The sequence below is a fragment of the Phyllosticta capitalensis genome, assembly GCF_038381095.1.
Source record: "Phyllosticta capitalensis strain CBS 128856 chromosome Unknown BKA78scaffold_1, whole genome shotgun sequence".
Classification (NCBI taxonomy): domain Eukaryota; kingdom Fungi; phylum Ascomycota; class Dothideomycetes; order Botryosphaeriales; family Phyllostictaceae; genus Phyllosticta; species Phyllosticta capitalensis.
In genome coordinates this window covers 2961792-2979898 of record NW_027117439.1, presented here as the reverse complement: position 1 = coordinate 2979898, position 18107 = coordinate 2961792, and the positions used below count along the sequence as shown (strand labels likewise).

Genomic DNA, 18107 nt, shown 5'->3' with positions numbered 1-18107 from the left:
CGGCATTCAGAGGAAAGAGAAGACTCCGGCGATGAGGTGGTCAACAGGAGGCTTTGTGCTACAGGCGGTCCTACTTCGGCCAGGCTGGTTCGGTAAAGGGTGGTGGAGATGGATGGATGGTCGACAGGTGTGAGAAGAATTACTCGTCAGATTGGAACATCGCACGCGATTCGAAAAACGTGGAACAGAGTCACTGACTAGTCTGAGGAGGACAAAGCCACAGTGGGAGCGAAAGGACGAGAGGAAAAGGGATAGACAATGTCGCCTCCTATTTGACTGGTGTGAAATGTGACTAGCTTTTCCATTTGTCCATGTAGAAGGTTTCAGGCTTGAGCAGTACGATTATCGAATTCAAGCACGGCAAGGAGATGATGCATCAGGGTCCTTTTTTATCAATGAAGATCTAAGACGAGCGTCCTTTGGCACTACCTACGGCTACATCCCCTCAACTCACGATCCCTGCAGCAAGCCCGCCACGCCCCTGAAAGTTGCCTTTACAAAGCTACCCTCATAAAAGACGTGCTGCGCCGAGTGCTCTGCGCTCAAGTTGTGCGCGATTTCGTGGCAAAACGCCTCCCACCAGAACAGGGTTGCCTCATCCCAGCCGTTTCCTCCAAGGTTGCGAGAGTGGAGATTGAAGAAGTAAAAGTAGTTGAAGAAAAGCGAGCCGCCCTGATTGAACGCAATGGTGCTGCTGGCGTCTTCGTAGAAAATGTTGACGACGCTGTTGGTGAGACCGAAGATGGCGCCGATGCGCTGCAACAGGCCGGCAAACAGCTTCAGGCCTGTTTGAAACGCGGGATCCGACGTGGAGATGGGGTTGCGCGGATGGTTGGTCAAGAAGACTGTGATGCCATTCTCCGTCACGTACCATCTGCTCAGATCCTTGCTTGTGCTGCTGTCACAGTAAGAACCCTTTGCTTCGTCGACATCCTTTGTTTGCATGGAAGACTGGACGTGCGGTGAGTTATGCGCACGGCATTTCTCCAGAGCCGCGGCGAGGTTGGATTGAATGTCAGAGGACATGCTGTTGGGATTCTCGCGGTGGGCGGGAACAGAGCGCGTGTCGGTGCCCTGGCCGCTCGCCTGGCCGCTTGATTGGCCACCACCAGCTGTTTGGGTTCGGTTGAGAGCATCTCTGATAGTCTTTGACCACCCCGAGGGAAGATTTGACAAGAATTTGTCCCTCGCACCAGAAGCAGTTGATTCAGTGCTCGGCCTACGTGGCCTGGAGACTTGATTTTCGTGATTTTCACGATCAGGACTTGGAGTTCCAAAACCACCGGGCATTTTGTTTTGCTCAGGAGGTGTACTTGGACGAGCACTTGCTGGAGGCTGGCTGGCTGCGGCTTCAATTTGTGGCGGCTGACGGGCAGTGGGTGGTGAAGCAGTTTCAGGAGGCGGCGCTCGGGCAAGACGTTGCTTCTCCTCCTCGGCAAGCTGAGCCTCCATCAAAGCCTTTTGCCTTTCCTTCTTGGCAAGAATGCGCTGAACATCATAGCCTTTGTCGCGAAGTCTCCGTAGACTGTTGCTGAGAATGGTCTCGAGGATGAGCACTTCGTGCTTTGGATTCTGACGGACCAAGAGTAGAGGAACCAGCTCGCGGCTGACTTCGTAAAAGTCGTAGTCAGGTCTCACATACAAGGTCGTGACCGTCTGGAATCGCGATTTTTGACGAAGAAGACCAGCAGTCGTCTTCAAAGACACTGGCCGATGTCCCGGGAGTTGAAGTCTATGAGTGAGATGAGAGACAACTTTGACATCCAAATTCTGTTCGAGCCAACGAGCATCATGATGGATTTGGTTCTTGTCGTACTGCGTCAGGAAGATCGGGACGCGTTCGACAATCATCTTCTTCAAGACTGCAGCTTGTTCGTCGCCTCCTCTGACTGGATTGCCAGCAATCTTTTCGACCTGCACACGGTCGCTCAACTTTTGGGCTCCGAGCCGCAGGTAGAATTGCTCCAAAACATCATCCTCTGGAGATATCAGGAGCGAGCCTCTGAATACGGCGTAGTATTGAACATTGTCGCGAATTGCAATTTGAGGCGCTGCAGCGCTGACCATGACCTGGTGGACTGCGGAATCAGCTTCGTCATCATCGCTGTCATCACCAAGAAGGTCCTTCTCCTTCTCTTGAGATCCATTGCTTTCGTTGGACTCGTCCTTCAAAGCAAGTAGCAAAGGCTTCAACTTGAAGGCATTCCAGACGAATTTGTCGGATTTGAGTTCCTTCTCCTCGACGGCAAATTGCCTCAAGAGGTCCAGGTACTTGGTTGGCTGCAACTCTTGCAAAACCTTGGAGGGATTCTCAATCACCATGCGCGCAAGCTCCAGGATGCTCGGGTGGTCCTTGGCCCCGACGGTTCGGAGAAATGCATTCGCTATGCTCCCAAAGTCCACAAAGTTTAGGATTTTCCCAAATTCTTTGCTTTCGCCAACGAAGCATGATTTGGGTGCAACGTGACGAATCTTCTTAGCATCGCCTGACCCAATAATCGGCACTATAAGTGCGTTGCCGAGCTCTTGCGCAACGAGACGCGAGCTCTGAATGTCAGCAACTCTCCCTGCCATGTACCCAAAAAAGACGGAGGCCTCTTGCACACTCTTCGGTGGCGTGTTGATGATGTAGCTTGCACAAACCTCGACAGGGGGATCACGACGAACGCCCAGCAAAGCCGAAAACGGTTGGAGATCCCGACGAAGAATATTGTAGCCGAAAACTGAGGCCTGGTTGTTGGTTACACAGTCGAGAGACCTGACCAGGTATGGAAATGGTTGACCCTCTACTGGCAAGACCCTCCTCTCGGCCAACACCTCAGCGGTTGAGCTTGGCCATTGTTGGCGATTGGCGATAAAGTGCTTGAGAACAGTCTCATAGTGGGCGGCGTCCTTTGCCTTGACAGCTTGCGTCATCATGTCTATGAGTTCGATCCACGTGGGAAGCCCCCGCATGCCTAAATCTTTGAGGAATTTTGCCTTAGGGTCAAAAGTACGGTACTCCACGTTGAGCTTCCACCTGATTACGGGCAGTCCCAACTCCTTGTTCTCCTTGATAGGTTCGTATAGCTGCCTGAGCTGGTAAAGCTTGGAGGCATCACCTCTGAAGCCAGCATAGTCCTCGACAGGCCAAAATTGCTTGTCGGCGAGAACTACACGATCTTTCTGGGGAATAGAATCGCGCACTTCGGTGAGATATTCTATCAAATCCATGTGGCTCCACCTTGGCTTGGAATCTGATGATGTGCTCGGTCCTGCTAGTAGGCGAGTGAAGACGTAGTCGAGATCGATGGTTTGGCGAAGTCCCAAAGCCTCAATAAATTTAGGCTTCAAACCAGACACAACCAGATTTGGAAGATCTTCAAAAAGTTTGACATTCGGATGATAGGTTTGCTGGGGCTTTTGCATGCCGTTTTTCGTTGGCATGACAGTGTGTGGTTGGAGCAGTGCCACAACCTCGTTTCTCTGATTGGCCCTCATTTGATCCCACTGTCTCGAAATGACTTTGAGCACCTGTGTGGCGAAATCAGGACCTTTGGTGATTGATTTGGCGCTAGTCCTTTGGTTGAGATCGAGTAGAAAGCGAATCCACTCCTCGATTGGAAGTTCACTCCACCCAAATCCTTCCAACTCTGCACGGCTGAAATCCTTGGTGTACCTAAGAGGCATGACTGTGACCGGGTATGGAAGCTCTGGCGGATATTTTGAAGGAACGAGGTAGTAGCTGATGCTTCCGAGCGCAATTACTGACTTTTCAGTTGTAAGAACGGCGGCGTTGAACAGCTTTTTGAGGTCGCTGGCATCGATGACCTCCGAGTTCGACATGCGCGCGGTGAATTTGAGGAATTCGCGCATCTCTTCTTCGTCTAATGGTTTATTCTCTAGTCTTTGGACAATGTCTTCGACCGTAAGATACTGAATGATGCGCCGATTGGTGAGTTTTTCAACAAATGCCCAGCTTTGTTCTATCAACTCCTCTGGAACCATGGCGAGATCGCGAAGGAAGTTGAGCTTCATGACGGAGACGCGCACATCTTGGCAAGGAAGAATGCCCAGAGTAGACAGAATCTCTGCCTTTCTTGACGCTTTCCAGAACCCTTCCTCGACACATCTACCAACGAGGGCTGACGGCGTTGCCTCTTTCGCCGTCCATTGTGTGAGAACATGGATCGCATCCGGGATTGACTTGGCCACATGAGCATCTGTAGGCTTTTTGATGCCCTCCGCTTTCAGTGTCTCATCCATCTTCTCTTTCACAGAACTCATGCCCTTGTCAAAGGCCATGCGGCAAGCGATTCCAGCAATTTCCAGCATGCTCTCGTTCCAACTTGACACATGTCTATTCGAGAGGTCGATACTCTCGCGCTCGACTGTGGGAATCAAAGAAGGGGCGAAGATGTGACATTGATAGCCGGTAGTTTGTCCTGTAGGAAAGCCAATGAAGATCCGCCCGTGCTTTGTAGGCAGGGCAGAAGCAAACAGGTCCGAAGCACGGTCGATTGTCAGACCTTCGGCGTTGGACAATGCGCTCTGCCAATCGCTATGGGGAGTGGTGAGAATAGAAAGCGAAGTTTGTTGCGGAGGCGGCTTCTTCGTGGCTCGAAGAAGCTCTCGCGAGAGGGTTGTTGGGACCTTGGTCGCGATGTTGACCGAGTTGATGTTCAGGGATATCGTGGCCTGAGATCGCCCAGCGACGTCCTCGGCAATCGCACGCTGCTTCGCAGCCGCCTTTTCTCTTGCTTCCCTTTGCTCTTGTTCTCTCTTGCTTGCCGTTCCAATGTTAAACTTGGCAAAGAACCCTTTGATTGAGGGAACGCTAGGCGGTGGCTCTTGCACAGGAGCATTTGAGGTCAGCTCGCTCCGGTCCCACGCAATCACATTGCTCCAATCTGCCTGAATCTTGGCTGTTTGATGCGTGACTTGGCGAATCTTCATGATGCCCTTCTCGGAGGTTGTGCTAATGTGTGACGGAATAGTTGCGGGAACAGCGGCTGAAGTGGTCTTGGTGAGCTCTAGAATCTTGAAACTATCCACATGGAGCTCTATCGTTTCGAGAGAAAGAAAGGTGAGGCTCGTGGTTAGGAATTTCGAGAGCTCGAACAGATCTGGGATTCCTGATGGAGTGAAGTCCCCTTCCTTCTCGGACGACTTTCGGTAGTCGAGTATGAAACGGGTGGAAGGGGAGGCTTGATCAGCAGGCAAAGTAGATGATCGCACGGCCAGCGTGTTTCCTTTCCAGAAAAATGCCATCGTCTTGTTGCCCGAAATGACGAAGGGCTCATCACACTCGCTGAACACGGAATAGAAACCTATTCAACACATTAGATATTACTACTGTAACCATGGAGCAATCAAATGAGGGGAATAAAGTACGCACCCACACCAAATGCGCCGATTTTGCTCTCGTCGGGATTTCCTTCAGCAATACATCGTAAACGCGCCCAGTCCGGGTCAGTAAAGGGCTTTCCGTTGTTGGAGACATCCATGCTTCTCAAGCTGTGATGCTTAATCACATGGCGCAAGACCATTCCTGGCTCTTGATTACTTGGATAGGGCACCTTGGTGGATGGATCTGTTTCGAACTTGATAGTCACCTTTGATGCAGATGCATCAGCGGCATTCTGTACAAGTTCTCTGAGGGTCGTGAATTCTGCAGAATAGCGAGCAAGAACTTTGTCGATCAACGCGCGTGTGTTGACCGTGACCGTATCATCTTGACCTTCCTGCATGGTCAGCTCGCGCATGCGAGCATAGTTGACTCCGGTGGCCATGGTGGGCGTAGCGACTCTTTAGAGGCAACGATCGGTATGTATTGCAACAGCGCGAAGCTGGAGCACAGTCCGTGAAGGCAAGCCAATAAACGCCCCAAAATGATTGGACTCAAAAAGCTGCGTAGGTATGTACAATGACATGCAGTGGAAGCGCGCCTCCGATGCACGCGTCGGGCGGGCGAACGCAAAGGCCGTGCGCTGGAAGAAAGCGATAAGCGCGATGACAGGTATTCAAAGGGGAGGCGCAGAGGTGTAGAAAGGAGTAAAGAAAGGGACAGACTCGGAAAGTCGAACTGCGGAAGAGAGGCGTGAAGGGAGAGGTGTTGAGTTGGGTGGATGAATGTCGTCGAGCCTGCTGCGGCGAGTCATGTCTCACGTCGATCCATCGGCAGCCGCTGCCTGTTGCCCCTCGCTCGGCCCGCAAAACCATCGCAACAACAAACTTCCGGACTCCTTCTCACCGCCTCCGTCTGCCCCGTGGCACCACCTACAGCAGGGGGTTCTCTGTTGAGCCAAACACTACCTTTTCGCCCTACACCCTGCATCTTCTCCCGGACTCGCTTATGCTGAGCCTCAGAGCATATTGAAGAGACAAGCGGCCCGTCAGAGCACAATCGCCCCCATGTATCTCGTCAACGCGTGACCGGCTCGACACCACCCGTGCTCTTCTGATTCCGCTTGACCGTCACTACACGTACCAGATGTCACCATGGCCGTTGATCCATTCTCTCCCATCGCTCCGGCGCGCATCAGGGTGCTTGTGGTGCCTGCGGGAAAGATCAAGCGCTCACGATTCAACTCGTTTGTTGAGCGTCTACAACCGGAGCATGCCATTCGCCTCGGAGACATAAGCCCGGACCCGCGGCCGGATAGAAGTAGGCCGTCCCTGATATTCAAGAAAGCAAAATGTGTAGCAAGACAAAGATACTAATGGTGAGATCAAAAGCAACGTTTTCTCCGCTACGCAATCCAGATGGCATGCTTCTGTACCATTTCACAACGTCAATGCCTCCTCCCTCTTATCTTGCCCTGTCTCCTTTTGAGTTGTACAGGGAGCCGCTCATGATTCTCGGAGTCGCTGACGGCCAAGAGTATGAGGCTCTAGAGAAGGAAGGCCCAACCGGCGCTGTAGTAGACAGCACCAACGTGGCGTTGAAAAGGGAGGAATTGAATGAAGCTGTCGATGTCCTCCGAGAGCAGTACTCACGGGCGCTGGTACACAGTCTGCTCTTGTTTGATAGCGTGCTCCCTTCTCTGCCTTCCTGGTGCCCCGAGGAAACGATTCTGGTTCCTCCAATCTCGGAATCGAAAAAGACAACTATGAAGACAGTGATGTGCGACCTGTCTTCGCTACTTCTCGCCGAAATGACAACACTAGCCAAATCGCTGCAAGCACTTCCAGAAATCAGCATTTCAAGCGCCACGGTCCCTCAGCAACCTCCTAAGTCGCCCTTCTCGCTTGTTCGCCGTCAATCATCTTTCGGAATAGGAACGCCAGACAGTCCGTCCTCCCGTTCAGCTTCGCCGGCCAACAGAGATTCAATGCGTGCGAATCCAATGCCATTACGATTGACTTTGCCAAACGAAACGCAGCGACCTAGTCCCCCAGAAGGACTCTCTCCAGCCGAGGAACCATCCAGCGGGAGGTCGGGAGAAACTACTCCAACATTAGAGTCTATCTCTAAGCCCCGCGCTTTGCAGAGATTCTCTATTCAAGGCTTTGGGTCGGGGAGTATGGAGGAGAGGGCTCGGCTAAGCAATGCATGTCGCCACGACATGGTCGATGCTCAAGTCTGCTTAATGGCAGGCCATGTCCTTGAGGCACTAAAGAGATCGCACGAGGTCCATCTAAGGGCAGAGTCTATCAATGATCATTTGGTCATGGCGAAGACTCTGGAACAAATGCTAATTTGCAGCTTGATCCTTGTTTCTCAAGGCCATGAATTCGAGGTAAGGTCGAATTTTCTCGTAGATACAATACGACAACTGACAGAATAATTTTCTCTCCAAACAGATACCCGCGTCTTGTACACCGAGCTCAAAGGGAGTGACCGTCCCTGGCAGCATCTCTACTGTGGTCGAGTGGACGCCAGACCTCACTTCTCGCATCACAAGCTTCTACAAGCTGTCTTTCAAAGCCGACTCGGCGCAATTACTTGCGCTGATAGACTCGGAAAACAAAATTCGCGCCGCAAAACTCTTGACAACGATTGAAAGAATCGGAAAAAGTGAGATCCCTACGCCCGAAAAGTTTGTGTCCTTACTTGAGGGTAGCGAGGAAAACGACGCGCTACCTCCCCTCAAGGGAAGCTCTGAAAAAATTGTCCACATATCAAACATTCTCTCCGAGGCAATCGAAGAGGTCAATCAGTCCAACGCAGTGACAGACGCCGAGCGCGCAACTGTGTATGCCGAAGCTGCTGGCTGCTTGGCTAGGCTGGGGCTATCCAGAAAGAGGGCCTTTGTCGTCACTCTTCTCATGGACATCCTAGTTCCTGCGCTACTTCAGGCTCGGAAACTTGGTGCCGCGGAATTGGGTATTCACCCTGCCGCTGGGATGCTTTCTGGAGGTATCGTTCCTCCAGGTGACAAGAAACACGGCGAAACGGTCTTCATTTTCCTTGAGCAATTCATTCGAGATTATGGTGTTCCTCCGCGGCGGAGCATAGATCCCCACATCAAAAGACAAGATGAATTCCGTACCTATGGCAGCCTGGTGTTGAAGGCCGAGGTTCTTCGCCGTTGCATCAAAGTTTGCGAAGCCATGGGAGACTTGAAAGGCGTTGTCGATTTTTCCTCCGCATTCCTCTACATCACTGCTCCCCAGGAGCCTCTCGAAGAGAACGATCCAGGATTTCGATGCATCCTGCCAAGAGATGATCAACAGCGTCTGCGAGAGAATATCAGGCGCACTCTGGGTTTCGCAAAGACCATGGGAGAGGATCTTTCGGAGCTGGAATCCATCTTTTGGTACGACCATCTTGTTCACAGCGTCAAGTATGACCATGAGCGCGCAGAACGAGACCTTCATTTGCGAAAGAACCTCGACGGTGACGATCCAAATCAGAGGGGTAGCGCAAGATTCGAACACCAAGCCTTTGGGGACAAGTCGAAAGGTGCAGTCATTGTGCCCCTCGTCGCAGGGGAACCTGCCGAGTTCATCATCACGCTTCGCAACCCCTTCGCATTTTCTCTGACCGTCCATTCCATCAAACTTGTATCAGACAAGGGCGTGGAAATCTATTGCTTGCCTAACCTCAAATACGATGTCCCTGGGCAAGCAGTACAACCTCTGAGGGTCCCAGTGGTTGCCGATGTTTCAGACATTCACAATCTGACCAGAGTGCGCATCAAATTGGAGGACTGTCGAGAGCATGATTTCGAAGTATCGGTCAGTGGTGTTGCACCAGAAGAGCTCGAAAGAATGAAGCAAACAGGCCACGACGCTGTGAAGAACCCCAAACCAGAGGAGTCTTCGCGCCCTGGAACCGCCACGACCGTAAAGCTACAGCCTGGAGGCGAGCCGCTCATGCCATCCGTTTCGGTCGTCCCAAGACAGCCAACACTGCTGATGAAGACCGACTTGGTCCAAAATACTTTGGCACTCCTGGAAGGAGAGACAAAAAGATTCGAGGCGACGCTTGCCCACAGCGAAAAGGATCAGCCATGTCTTGCCCATGTGCTGCAATTCCATTCTCGCAATGACGTTGCTGACGCTTTGAAAGGACTGAGGAGAGCGAGTAACGTCCCTTCGAAGATTTATGAGCTTGGTTTAGACATTGCTCAGTCCGAATGGAAGTCGCAAGACTTTCGCCCGTCTGCTGAGCTTGTGCCGAATGGCATCATGGCCTTTTCGGTGGATGTGTATGGTGTCCAAGGTCTCACCAAAGGCACGATAAGTGTCGAATATGCGGCGACCAACCCACCTCCGGAGATTGAGCGATTCTACATTACAAGTAGAGTATCGCAGGACATATCTGTCACCGTACAGCCTTCCATCACGACTTCCAATTTCGCGGTCCTTCCAGGCAAAGCGGCAAGCGAGATAATTGGGGCAAAGTATCCAGATGCAGACCTTGACAGCCACTTCGTGCTTCTATTCGACTACACCAACGCGTCTGACCGAGAGCTCTCAGTCGACGCTTTCTGCGATGATACCGGCTCATCCGAAAATAGAGCATTTGAACTTACTGCCCGTTCCGACTTCCTCGAGCCAGGCCAGACCAGCAGCATGGCGGTTTTGCTTCCCCGAATTTTCCTAGACTACGCCAACGAGGCGATTCCAGCGGCTTCAGATCGCCAATTTGTCCTCACCGACGTCCAACAGATTTCGCGCGAAGACAAGATGTGTTTTTGGTATCGACAGAAGCTGTTACAGAGTCTTCACTGTCACTGGCGTGACCGTGCTGGTCGGACAGGCCAAGTCAATTGCCAGGCCCTAAGCCTGACTCCTCAAGATGTGGGAGCCATCATGGGCATTTTGGAAATACAGTTCGCGATACCTGGCTCCGAGCGCCTGGCCCTGCCCGCCGGGGATGACTATCACCTGGTGCTGGATGCCCACGGCCGTCATCTCCAGGCATCATTTTCGGCGGTGCCCCTTTACTGCGTTGGCCGCGGGAAGCGCGTTCAGCTGAGCGTCACGTTGAAGAACACGAGCGCGACAGCCTACGAATTCCAGCTGTTCCCCGAGGTCAACGTGTGGCATGATGACGGCGTTGACCCACTGGAGATGATTAAGAACGAGATTCGCAAGGAGTTGCTGCACTGGGCCAAGCTGATTACGCTCGAACCGCACGCTGTCCAGCATCTCGAAGCCGACGTAGTGTTGCCCCTGGGAGTCCTGCCTGGTACGAAGGTTGACTTGGGTTTGGACATTACCGAGGGGCCTTTCCCAGGGCATCACGTAAATCCTTTGTGCGCGATTCAGGTGATGGTCTGAGAGGAGGGGTCAGGAGCCATTGCGGGGAAATGGAGAGACATGGGATGACGGCATGGCGGGAGTTGGATGGGTGTCTCAAAACATGGAGTTGGATGCTTGTCAGCTGGACGGAGCACATCTTAATGGCTTTGCCATCGGTCGCGGGCATGGTGTAGAAGCGCGTCAAGGCATGAGTGTGCATGTAAATAGAGCGACTGGGGAGGCCTTGCCAGCGCGGCGATGGCCCTAGCAAGCTTTGGGTTTAGGTCCGCTTACCCCACGAATGCCGTCCAAGGTTGGAACAGCAAAGTCACCAGAAGTCAGTCCGTCTGTCGCGCGCCTCTGATTCTCCATTCTGTCTTTCTTTCGATGCGTGCCTGGCCTCTACATCCTCTCAAACCTCGCTCCTGCCGACCTCCCTCGCTTTTACTCGCGGTTGGGCTGAGGGCTTGGGCTTTTCTCTGCTTCGCCGCCTAGTCCGCATGCCGCCGATCACCCTCATGGACTTTTCTGCCGCCCCAGACTCGACCACTTCACCAACATCTCCAACCCGGCCCTGTCGCGACCCGCACCTGCCACTTCTGGGACATCAGTTTGAGCAATTCTGAGGGCGCGCCCTCGTCCCTTTGCCCACTGCTCGTGCAGACCTGCTGTCGGGATCGGGCTGGGCGGGCTTCCCTCCCATGCTTCAGGCTGAGTGGGTTGCTTGATCGAGCTTGAGAGCGACCGTCTGCGGTATGCTCCTCAACTGGCCCAGCGCTCAAATTTCCACTGACTCTACTCTCAGACTAGCTCCTCCCTCTACCTCCAATATTGTCGCCATGTCGTCCCCGTCCCCGCCGCCCGAGGCGCTCCCTCAGCCTCCAAAGTCTCCCGAGACACCCATCCGCAACCAGGCGTCTGCGAGCTCCATTTCGAACCTGTTCAAAGACCTCATCGGCCGCAACCGCCATTCGACAACGGATATTCCTTCCTCAGTCACCAGCGGAGCTCCTGTACAAGGTATATTTGCGAGGCGACCTAGTGTCTCATTCCTCCCCCGGCATCTCGAGCCATCCTCCGCAGACGGTGTGGAGCCTACGCCGAGTCGGCACGTCATACGCTCGCGTCCTAGCCACTTCGATTCCTCCGGCATAACAATACCTCCGGTCATGGGCGGACCTCCTGAAGTGTCCGAATACATCGAAGAGCTCAGTCCCAAAGCGCCCCTCCTTCAACGCATCGATGCGGCGCATAGGCTCTGTCCCATTCTCGATCAATATGCCATACGAGGTGTCTGGGGGATATGGATTCTTGCGCAGGAGTCGCTGCTCAGGTCAGAAAATCCGGATGCGGCTCAAGCAGCATGTCGACTTTTGTACTCTTTGGTCAAACTTCCGACTTTGTCCTCCGCTGAAAGGAGCAACTTTTTTTCGCTCATAGCTACGAGCGAGCATGAACAGATAACGGGCATGAGACTGCAGCTTCTAAGCTCTCTGACAAGCGGTGGCCGGAACATTGACGCCCTGGAGACCAAAATTACTCCGGTCCTGTGCAAATTGTTGGACAAATGCTTTGCTGCGGCGCGTACAGCAAGAGATACTCAGCGAAATACAAAGTCTGATGCTGTCCTCGCTGAGGATGTCCGATTAGAAGAGGTCTTTCAACTTTCGATCGACCTGATAAAGTTCAATGCAAAGCTCCTCTCCGACAGGCACATCGAAGATCTTTTGGAAAAAGTCCTGTTCATCTCGCGGCGCACCACTCGGAAACCTGACCTCAAAAACGGCATCATTGTTATCGATACTCTCATTACCTATAAAGACATACCTCGGAAGCATCTTCAACCCTGCTTGGAGCTTCTCTGTTCTGTCTGCAACCGGTTGCTACAACTGGGTGATCTGAGAGATCTTGCGGAAAGAGTAATTGTCAATCTCTATGGATCACACGTTGCTCCGGCAGGAGTTTATGATTTCCTCAATATACTCTATGGAAAATTGAGCTCGCCGAAACAACGCACAAATGTCGTCCGTGGAGCCGTAAAGGTGCTGGATGATTTGCTCTTCAGCGAGAGGGCTACTCATCTCCCCGAGTTGCAGCTGTCACTGTTTATGCCAGCTCTCAGTGAGCTCATCACGGACGAATACGGGCATCGACAGGGCAACGAGTTCAAGACCGAAGATGAACGGGTCCTTTTGAAGATGAAAACCGACAATCTGCATTTGGATGCTGATGTTCTCATCATTGTATGGAAACTTCTTACCGCCAACGACGACAATAAGTACAAACGTCAACTCTTCGACGAGTACGAATGGACCACCTTCCTGGAGATCATCCTCAAATGCTCTTTTGAGATTCCCGACCACGACGTACGAGAATTCGACGACCTAGGCAACCACAGCTTTCTTCCTTCTGGTGAGGCAGGAGAAGGCGAAAACCTCCACCCATCGGTACCGTTGCGAGCAATACTACTTCGGCTTTTTGAAATCAGGGATCAACTGGACATTTTTCAAAGACTGGAAACCATGGCATTGCTTGTCCGGCTTGGTGGAAAGCTTCCAGACGACGTCGCGAGAGGGCTCATTGACTTCCACAGAGAGGAAAGCCTTTTGCAGCCGCCAAATCCATCTTGGAAGGACACTTGGGAACATCTACTCGGTCCATTTTTCCGGGACAAGCAGAGGTCTTCAGCACTTCGCATTTACAGCATACGGGCCATTGTAGAAGCTTATGATTACGTTGCCGCGGTCCTTCCCACCGAGGTACAGGTCGAATGTGCCAAACTGGTGATCGATCACATCAACGAAGAGACCCACCCGGCTGTACTCGAAGTCCTCACAGATGCTGCGGTCAAGATGATTTCGGACGGATCCGAAGAGTTGGTCGAGTACTCTATGGACATCTTCCGGGTTTACTTGTTGGAATTCATTGGAGGCTTGCCAGAGAAGTCCAAGGAAGATTGGATACTCGCGGAGAATCCCATGTCCCCCAGCAACGTCCTAACCAAAGCCCTTGTCCGCATCTTCATCAGGAATTTTCGAACCTCTGTTTGGAAAACGAACAAGGCATACGAGCTCATTATCTGGGTCGCGGCAACTGACAAATGCGATATGGACGCTCGAATAACGGCCGTCAAGTTCTTATCACGTCTCCGGAGCGATGCTGATCATGGTCTGCGCATAAGTCTTGCCGCAGAGGGCGAAAGCATGGCTGCCGTGCTTTGTCGCACAGCCGAGACAGCTGCAGCGGCACAGAAGGAAGACATCACCGCCCCTGCTGTGGAAGCCATAAGCCCTACGACAGTTGAGGAGCGTGCCCCCTCTCGTGATCGTCGGTCCGTTGCCAGCGGCACCGGCGCACCGGGCGTGTCTACAGGCCCCAACTCTCGTGTGCCCTCTCGAGTCTCGAGCGGAATGGCAAAACCAAGGCCTGTGCAACCCTTGTGGATGTACGGCGCCGGCCAACCAGGGCTGCCCGAAGACCCTCCATCAACTTCGAGCCTTGTCTTGTTCACGCACTTGGAGCCACTTGCTTCACACGATGATGAGAGAGAAGATGGAGAAGTCACTGAAGATGAAGTCGAGCCGAAGCCATCTTTGGTCCCCACTGCGCGGGCCGTGTTTGACATTGGTCTCTGGATCGAAACAGTCATCAAGCTTTTCCAAAATTGCACCGACTGGGAAGTCCTGAGCTATCTCCTTGTTCACATTGGACCGCAGCTCTGCAACCATACCGCGTGGAGGAACAGCGTCCCGGCGATCAAGATGCTGCGCAACGTCCTCTGCCAACAGATTCGCAACAACTCCGTCCCCGAACCGCCCGCTTACACCTCCCTCAAGAGGGCCGATGTTGCTGTATGCTATTTCCACATTTTGACGATATTGCTCAGCTACCACAAGAACTTTGAAAAGAGTGAACAAGACGAGCTGGTCAAATCTTTCTTGCTGGGAATGGGCACGTGGGAGAGGACCTCAAAGTGGTGTATCCACGCGCTGACAGTATGCTGCCACGAGATTCCAGAGTCAACAACGAAGCATCTCCAGAATTTTGTACAAAGGATGTCTCAGATCATCACTCAGCCACAAATCGCCATTCACATTCTGGAGTTCTTGACTCACCTTGTCCGATTGCCTGACTTGTACGTCAACTTTCGAGATGACGAGTTCAAGATGGTATTCGGGGTATGCTTTCGCTACCTGGACTACGTCCGTGATCAGGCTGAGAAAGGACAACTTGCGTCGGCTCGACTGAGTGGCAGCGCATTGAGACACAGTGGACCGTCTCGCGATTTGAGAGACTCAAAGATGTCGGACCAGCAGCCTGCGAAGAGGGATTCTCGGGCTCCAGTCGACGATCTGTCCCAATATGTCCACGCTCTGGCTTATCATGTCATTACCTTCTGGTTCATGGCCATGAAGTTGGAGGATCGCAAGCAATTTGTGCCGTGGATTGCAAGAAGATTGGTCCATACGGATCGCTTCGGTCGCGAGACTTTGGAAGAGCAAGCTCAAATCACCATTGACATGTTGCACAGTCGTGCGCACACTGACCGCGACGAGACCAAATATGTCGAAAACTTTTCCTCGGAGGCAGACGGGCCCGTTTCCAAAATGTCTTGGGTAATTGGCAAGGAGATGCTATTGACGTTTGAGACTGCTGCGCGGACTGGAGTCACTCAAATGATCAAACGCAGACCTGTAAGGCTTGCTTCTCTATTTGTCGAAACGCATGCTAATTCTGTAGTCTTACACGAGCTATGGCATATACCGCCCGTCCCTTGCGCCAACGCCCATGCATCAGGTGCCGTTGCTCACTGGCTTGGCAGCCGAAGCCTTCTACACTTCCTCCTACGTGGGAGTTCTGCCTGAAGACATCTTTCAAGGTTTCTTTGCGCCGATTACTCTTCTCGACCCAAATGCTGGAGAAAAGAATCCATGGATTCAGTTGCCCGATGATGCAGCTACGCAACGCTCTATAGCTGCTCTTGATCGCTCTCCGACTGTCGATGGCCACAAAGTTGGCGTAATTTTCATTGGCGAAGGGCAAACATCAGAGCAAGAAGTGCTCGCCAACGTCATGGGCACGAGCGACTACACATCATTCGTTCTTGCTCTTGGAGAGAACAAGGCTGTCCGCCTCAAGGAGGCCAAATTCAATACCCAAGGCCTCGACACATCGATGGACATGGACGGCGAGTTTGCTATTTGTTGGCGCGACCGAGCTGTCGAGATAGTATTCCACGTTCTCACGATGATGCCGACCAACCTCGAAATGGACCCTCTGTGCATCAACAAAAAGCGCCACATCGGCAATGACTTCATCAACATCGTCTTCAACAACTCGGGAAATCCTTTCCATTTCGACATGATTCCCTCGCAGTTCAACTACGTGTACATTGTCATTACTCCGGAATCACATCCAACGCTCATCCCTCCGCCGCCAGCTGAGCCGCTCGATCAACCGCTGAATACGAACTCGATCCCACCCTCGCATCAACATCAACATCTCGATGCCTACTACAAAGTCCAAGTCGTCACACGTCCTGGATTTCCAGAGATCTCTCCCGCATCGGAAACAAAGCTGGTATCGGGCCGTGGCCTTCCTGCCTACGTCCGTATGCTTGCCCTCAACGCCTCGGTGTTTTGTCAAGTGTGGTCCGCTCGCGAAGCCGGCGAGTATGTCTCGCCCTGGCGCAACCGGCTGCGCGAAATCAGGCGATTGTGGGACAAGCACCTGCCCCCGGCAGCTCTTGCTGCTGCCACTCCCACGCCAATCACGGGCTCGTCGGCTGCGGGCGCAGGGTCCGCTGGGGGCAGTGGATTGACTGCACCCGGGGCACCATTTGGACAGAGGCAAAGCTATGCAAGCGTTGGGAGCACGAGCGAGTAAAACGACAAAACTGAGGAGGGCCCTGGCGTTCACGGTGTCAGAGTCTGAGACAGGTGCTCTTGTCGTTTTGCCGTCGTCTCTCCGTTTGGGACTCGGGGCCCTGCAGGACATCACACCTTCGCAATCTCACCCATTGTCAATGACACATCTCCCCTTCTCGTTCAATTCCTGTACACTGGATTTCGAGTACCTCGACTTTACATCTTTTCCTTTTCTGACTGCGCACTGTGATACCCCCGTTTGGGCGTTGTATTTCCTTGTCTTTTCACTTCTACTACCCTCCTTCCATTGCCATGCTCGGTCGCAAAAGAATGGCGAATGCCAGGGCTCGCATCAATGAGATGCGTACGGGTCTGGACGCGGACAAGCCCGCTAACCTTGCTTTGGAGTTGACATTCTTTTGCGGCCTATTTCACTTTTGCTCTCCTTTCCCTTTCCTGACAAAACAAAATCCCGCAGCATCGAAACCCAAACTGAGGGAACTATGCGTCTTTCTAGATCTCTCAAACAACAAAAGTCTCCGAATCGTGGAAAGGACAACATCCTTCCTCATGGCACTCTCTGCAGCGCCCTCCAGTACATACACACATTCGCAACTCAACCCATAGGAGCACTTCAGCAATTCTGGTCTTTGGAGGTCGCAAAGGCTGTGCAGATGGCTGCTCGATCAAGAAAAGAGACGCAAGGGGTGGAACAAGCGCACCACATTCATCATTCTGTCTCTTTCGACTCAAAAATCGACGACGCCGTTAGCATGCGGTGGCGGGGCCGGGCATTCTGTTCTTCGCGTGGCGCGGTTCTCGTCTTTTCAAGTTGTTGGCATTCTCTGGCATCAAATGGGGTCCCAGGGTTCGGGATGGGGATGGGGAAATCGGCATAGCGTGTGGATGGGCTGGCGGACTTCGTTTATGATTGACCAAAAAGTTTTTCTCTTATTTTCTACCTTGTCTGCGTTGCGCAGGAAAATTCGTTCGAGTAAAATAGTTCAGATGCGTGGCTTGATGGGTTGGCAGTGAGCAAAAAAAGTTGAGAGCATTTAGCTGAGTATCTGCAATGTTTGCGTGAGTGGTCGACTGAATGAACACTGTGCGGCCTATGTTGTGGCAATAGTAGCAGTCTGTCTAGCCAATAGGACCGTCGCGACGCTCCCTGATTACTCTAAGGCTCTCCGTCCCCTTTGGTTCCCCATCAATGGATCCCCAGGGCAAAATAAAACCCTCTCCACCAGACAAATGGAGCTGGCTGGTTAGATTCGGAAGGCACGCTAGTGGAGTTCCTACAGCACGCGGCTTGGCACCGTGGAACTGGCAGGAGCGACCAAAAAGGCAACGACGGCCACGAACGTCAAAAGACTTCATTACGAGGAGATCAAATTCAACTTTTTCGCGATATGGGAACAGGGAATGGCAAAAGACAAAAGGAATTCCGTCGCCGGGAATTGAACCCGGGCCTTGCCGGCGCTTTAGAGCGAGTGAACTCTCTTTGAGAGCGGCAAATCCTAGCCACTAGACCACAACGGATGTTGATGTAGAAAACTTCGCAAATTT

The 18107-nt window shown here is 52.6% G+C and overlaps 3 protein-coding genes and 1 non-coding gene across 4 annotated transcripts; 2 read left to right on the top strand and 2 right to left on the bottom strand.

The window, feature by feature from the left end:
* Positions 1-409: 409 nt before the first annotated feature.
* BKA78DRAFT_303365 (uncharacterized protein) lies at positions 410-6092 on the bottom strand. The gene is made up of 2 exons (XM_066887529.1): positions 5378-6092; positions 410-5309 (listed from the first exon to the last, which is right to left on the bottom strand). The coding sequence occupies exons 1-2, from the start codon at positions 5769-5771 to the stop codon at positions 451-453; spliced, it is 5253 nt and encodes a 1750-aa protein (XP_066749738.1). The 5' UTR covers positions 5772-6092; the 3' UTR covers positions 410-450.
* Positions 6093-6246: 154 nt separating this feature from the next.
* On the top strand, positions 6247-11030 carry BKA78DRAFT_303363 (TRAPP II complex). The gene is made up of 3 exons (XM_066887528.1): positions 6247-6646; positions 6718-7721; positions 7786-11030. The coding sequence occupies exons 1-3, from the start codon at positions 6481-6483 to the stop codon at positions 10711-10713; spliced, it is 4098 nt and encodes a 1365-aa protein (XP_066749737.1). The 5' UTR covers positions 6247-6480; the 3' UTR covers positions 10714-11030.
* A 483-nt stretch (positions 11031-11513) lies between these two features.
* Positions 11514-16560, top strand: BKA78DRAFT_244414 (uncharacterized protein; the record flags this gene model as incomplete). Its single annotated transcript, XM_066884029.1, has 2 exons — positions 11514-15368; positions 15415-16560. 2 exons carry the CDS (start codon positions 11514-11516, stop codon positions 16558-16560), a joined length of 5001 nt encoding a protein of 1666 aa, XP_066749736.1.
* A 1423-nt stretch (positions 16561-17983) lies between these two features.
* BKA78DRAFT_t12 lies at positions 17984-18080 on the bottom strand. Its single transcript has one exon. It is a non-coding gene; the product is annotated as a tRNA-Glu (tRNA).
* Positions 18081-18107: the final 27 nt, after the last annotated feature.

Excerpts from the sequence above, each read along its gene's own strand:
- BKA78DRAFT_303363 (XM_066887528.1), top strand. The coding sequence starts at position 6,481 with ATGGCCGTTGATCCATTCTCTCCCATCGCTCCGGCGCGCATCAGGGTG. Across the intron at positions 6,647-6,717 it reads GGACCCGCGGCCGGATAGAA|CAACGTTTTCTCCGCTACGC; the intron begins GTAGGCCGTCCC and ends TGAGATCAAAAG. Across the intron at positions 7,722-7,785 it reads CTCAAGGCCATGAATTCGAG|ATACCCGCGTCTTGTACACC; the intron begins GTAAGGTCGAAT and ends CTCTCCAAACAG.
- BKA78DRAFT_303365 (XM_066887529.1), bottom strand. The coding sequence starts at position 5,771 with ATGGCCACCGGAGTCAACTATGCTCGCATGCGCGAGCTGACCATGCAG. Across the intron at positions 5,310-5,377 it reads AATCGGCGCATTTGGTGTGG|GTTTCTATTCCGTGTTCAGC; the intron begins GTGCGTACTTTA and ends TGTGTTGAATAG.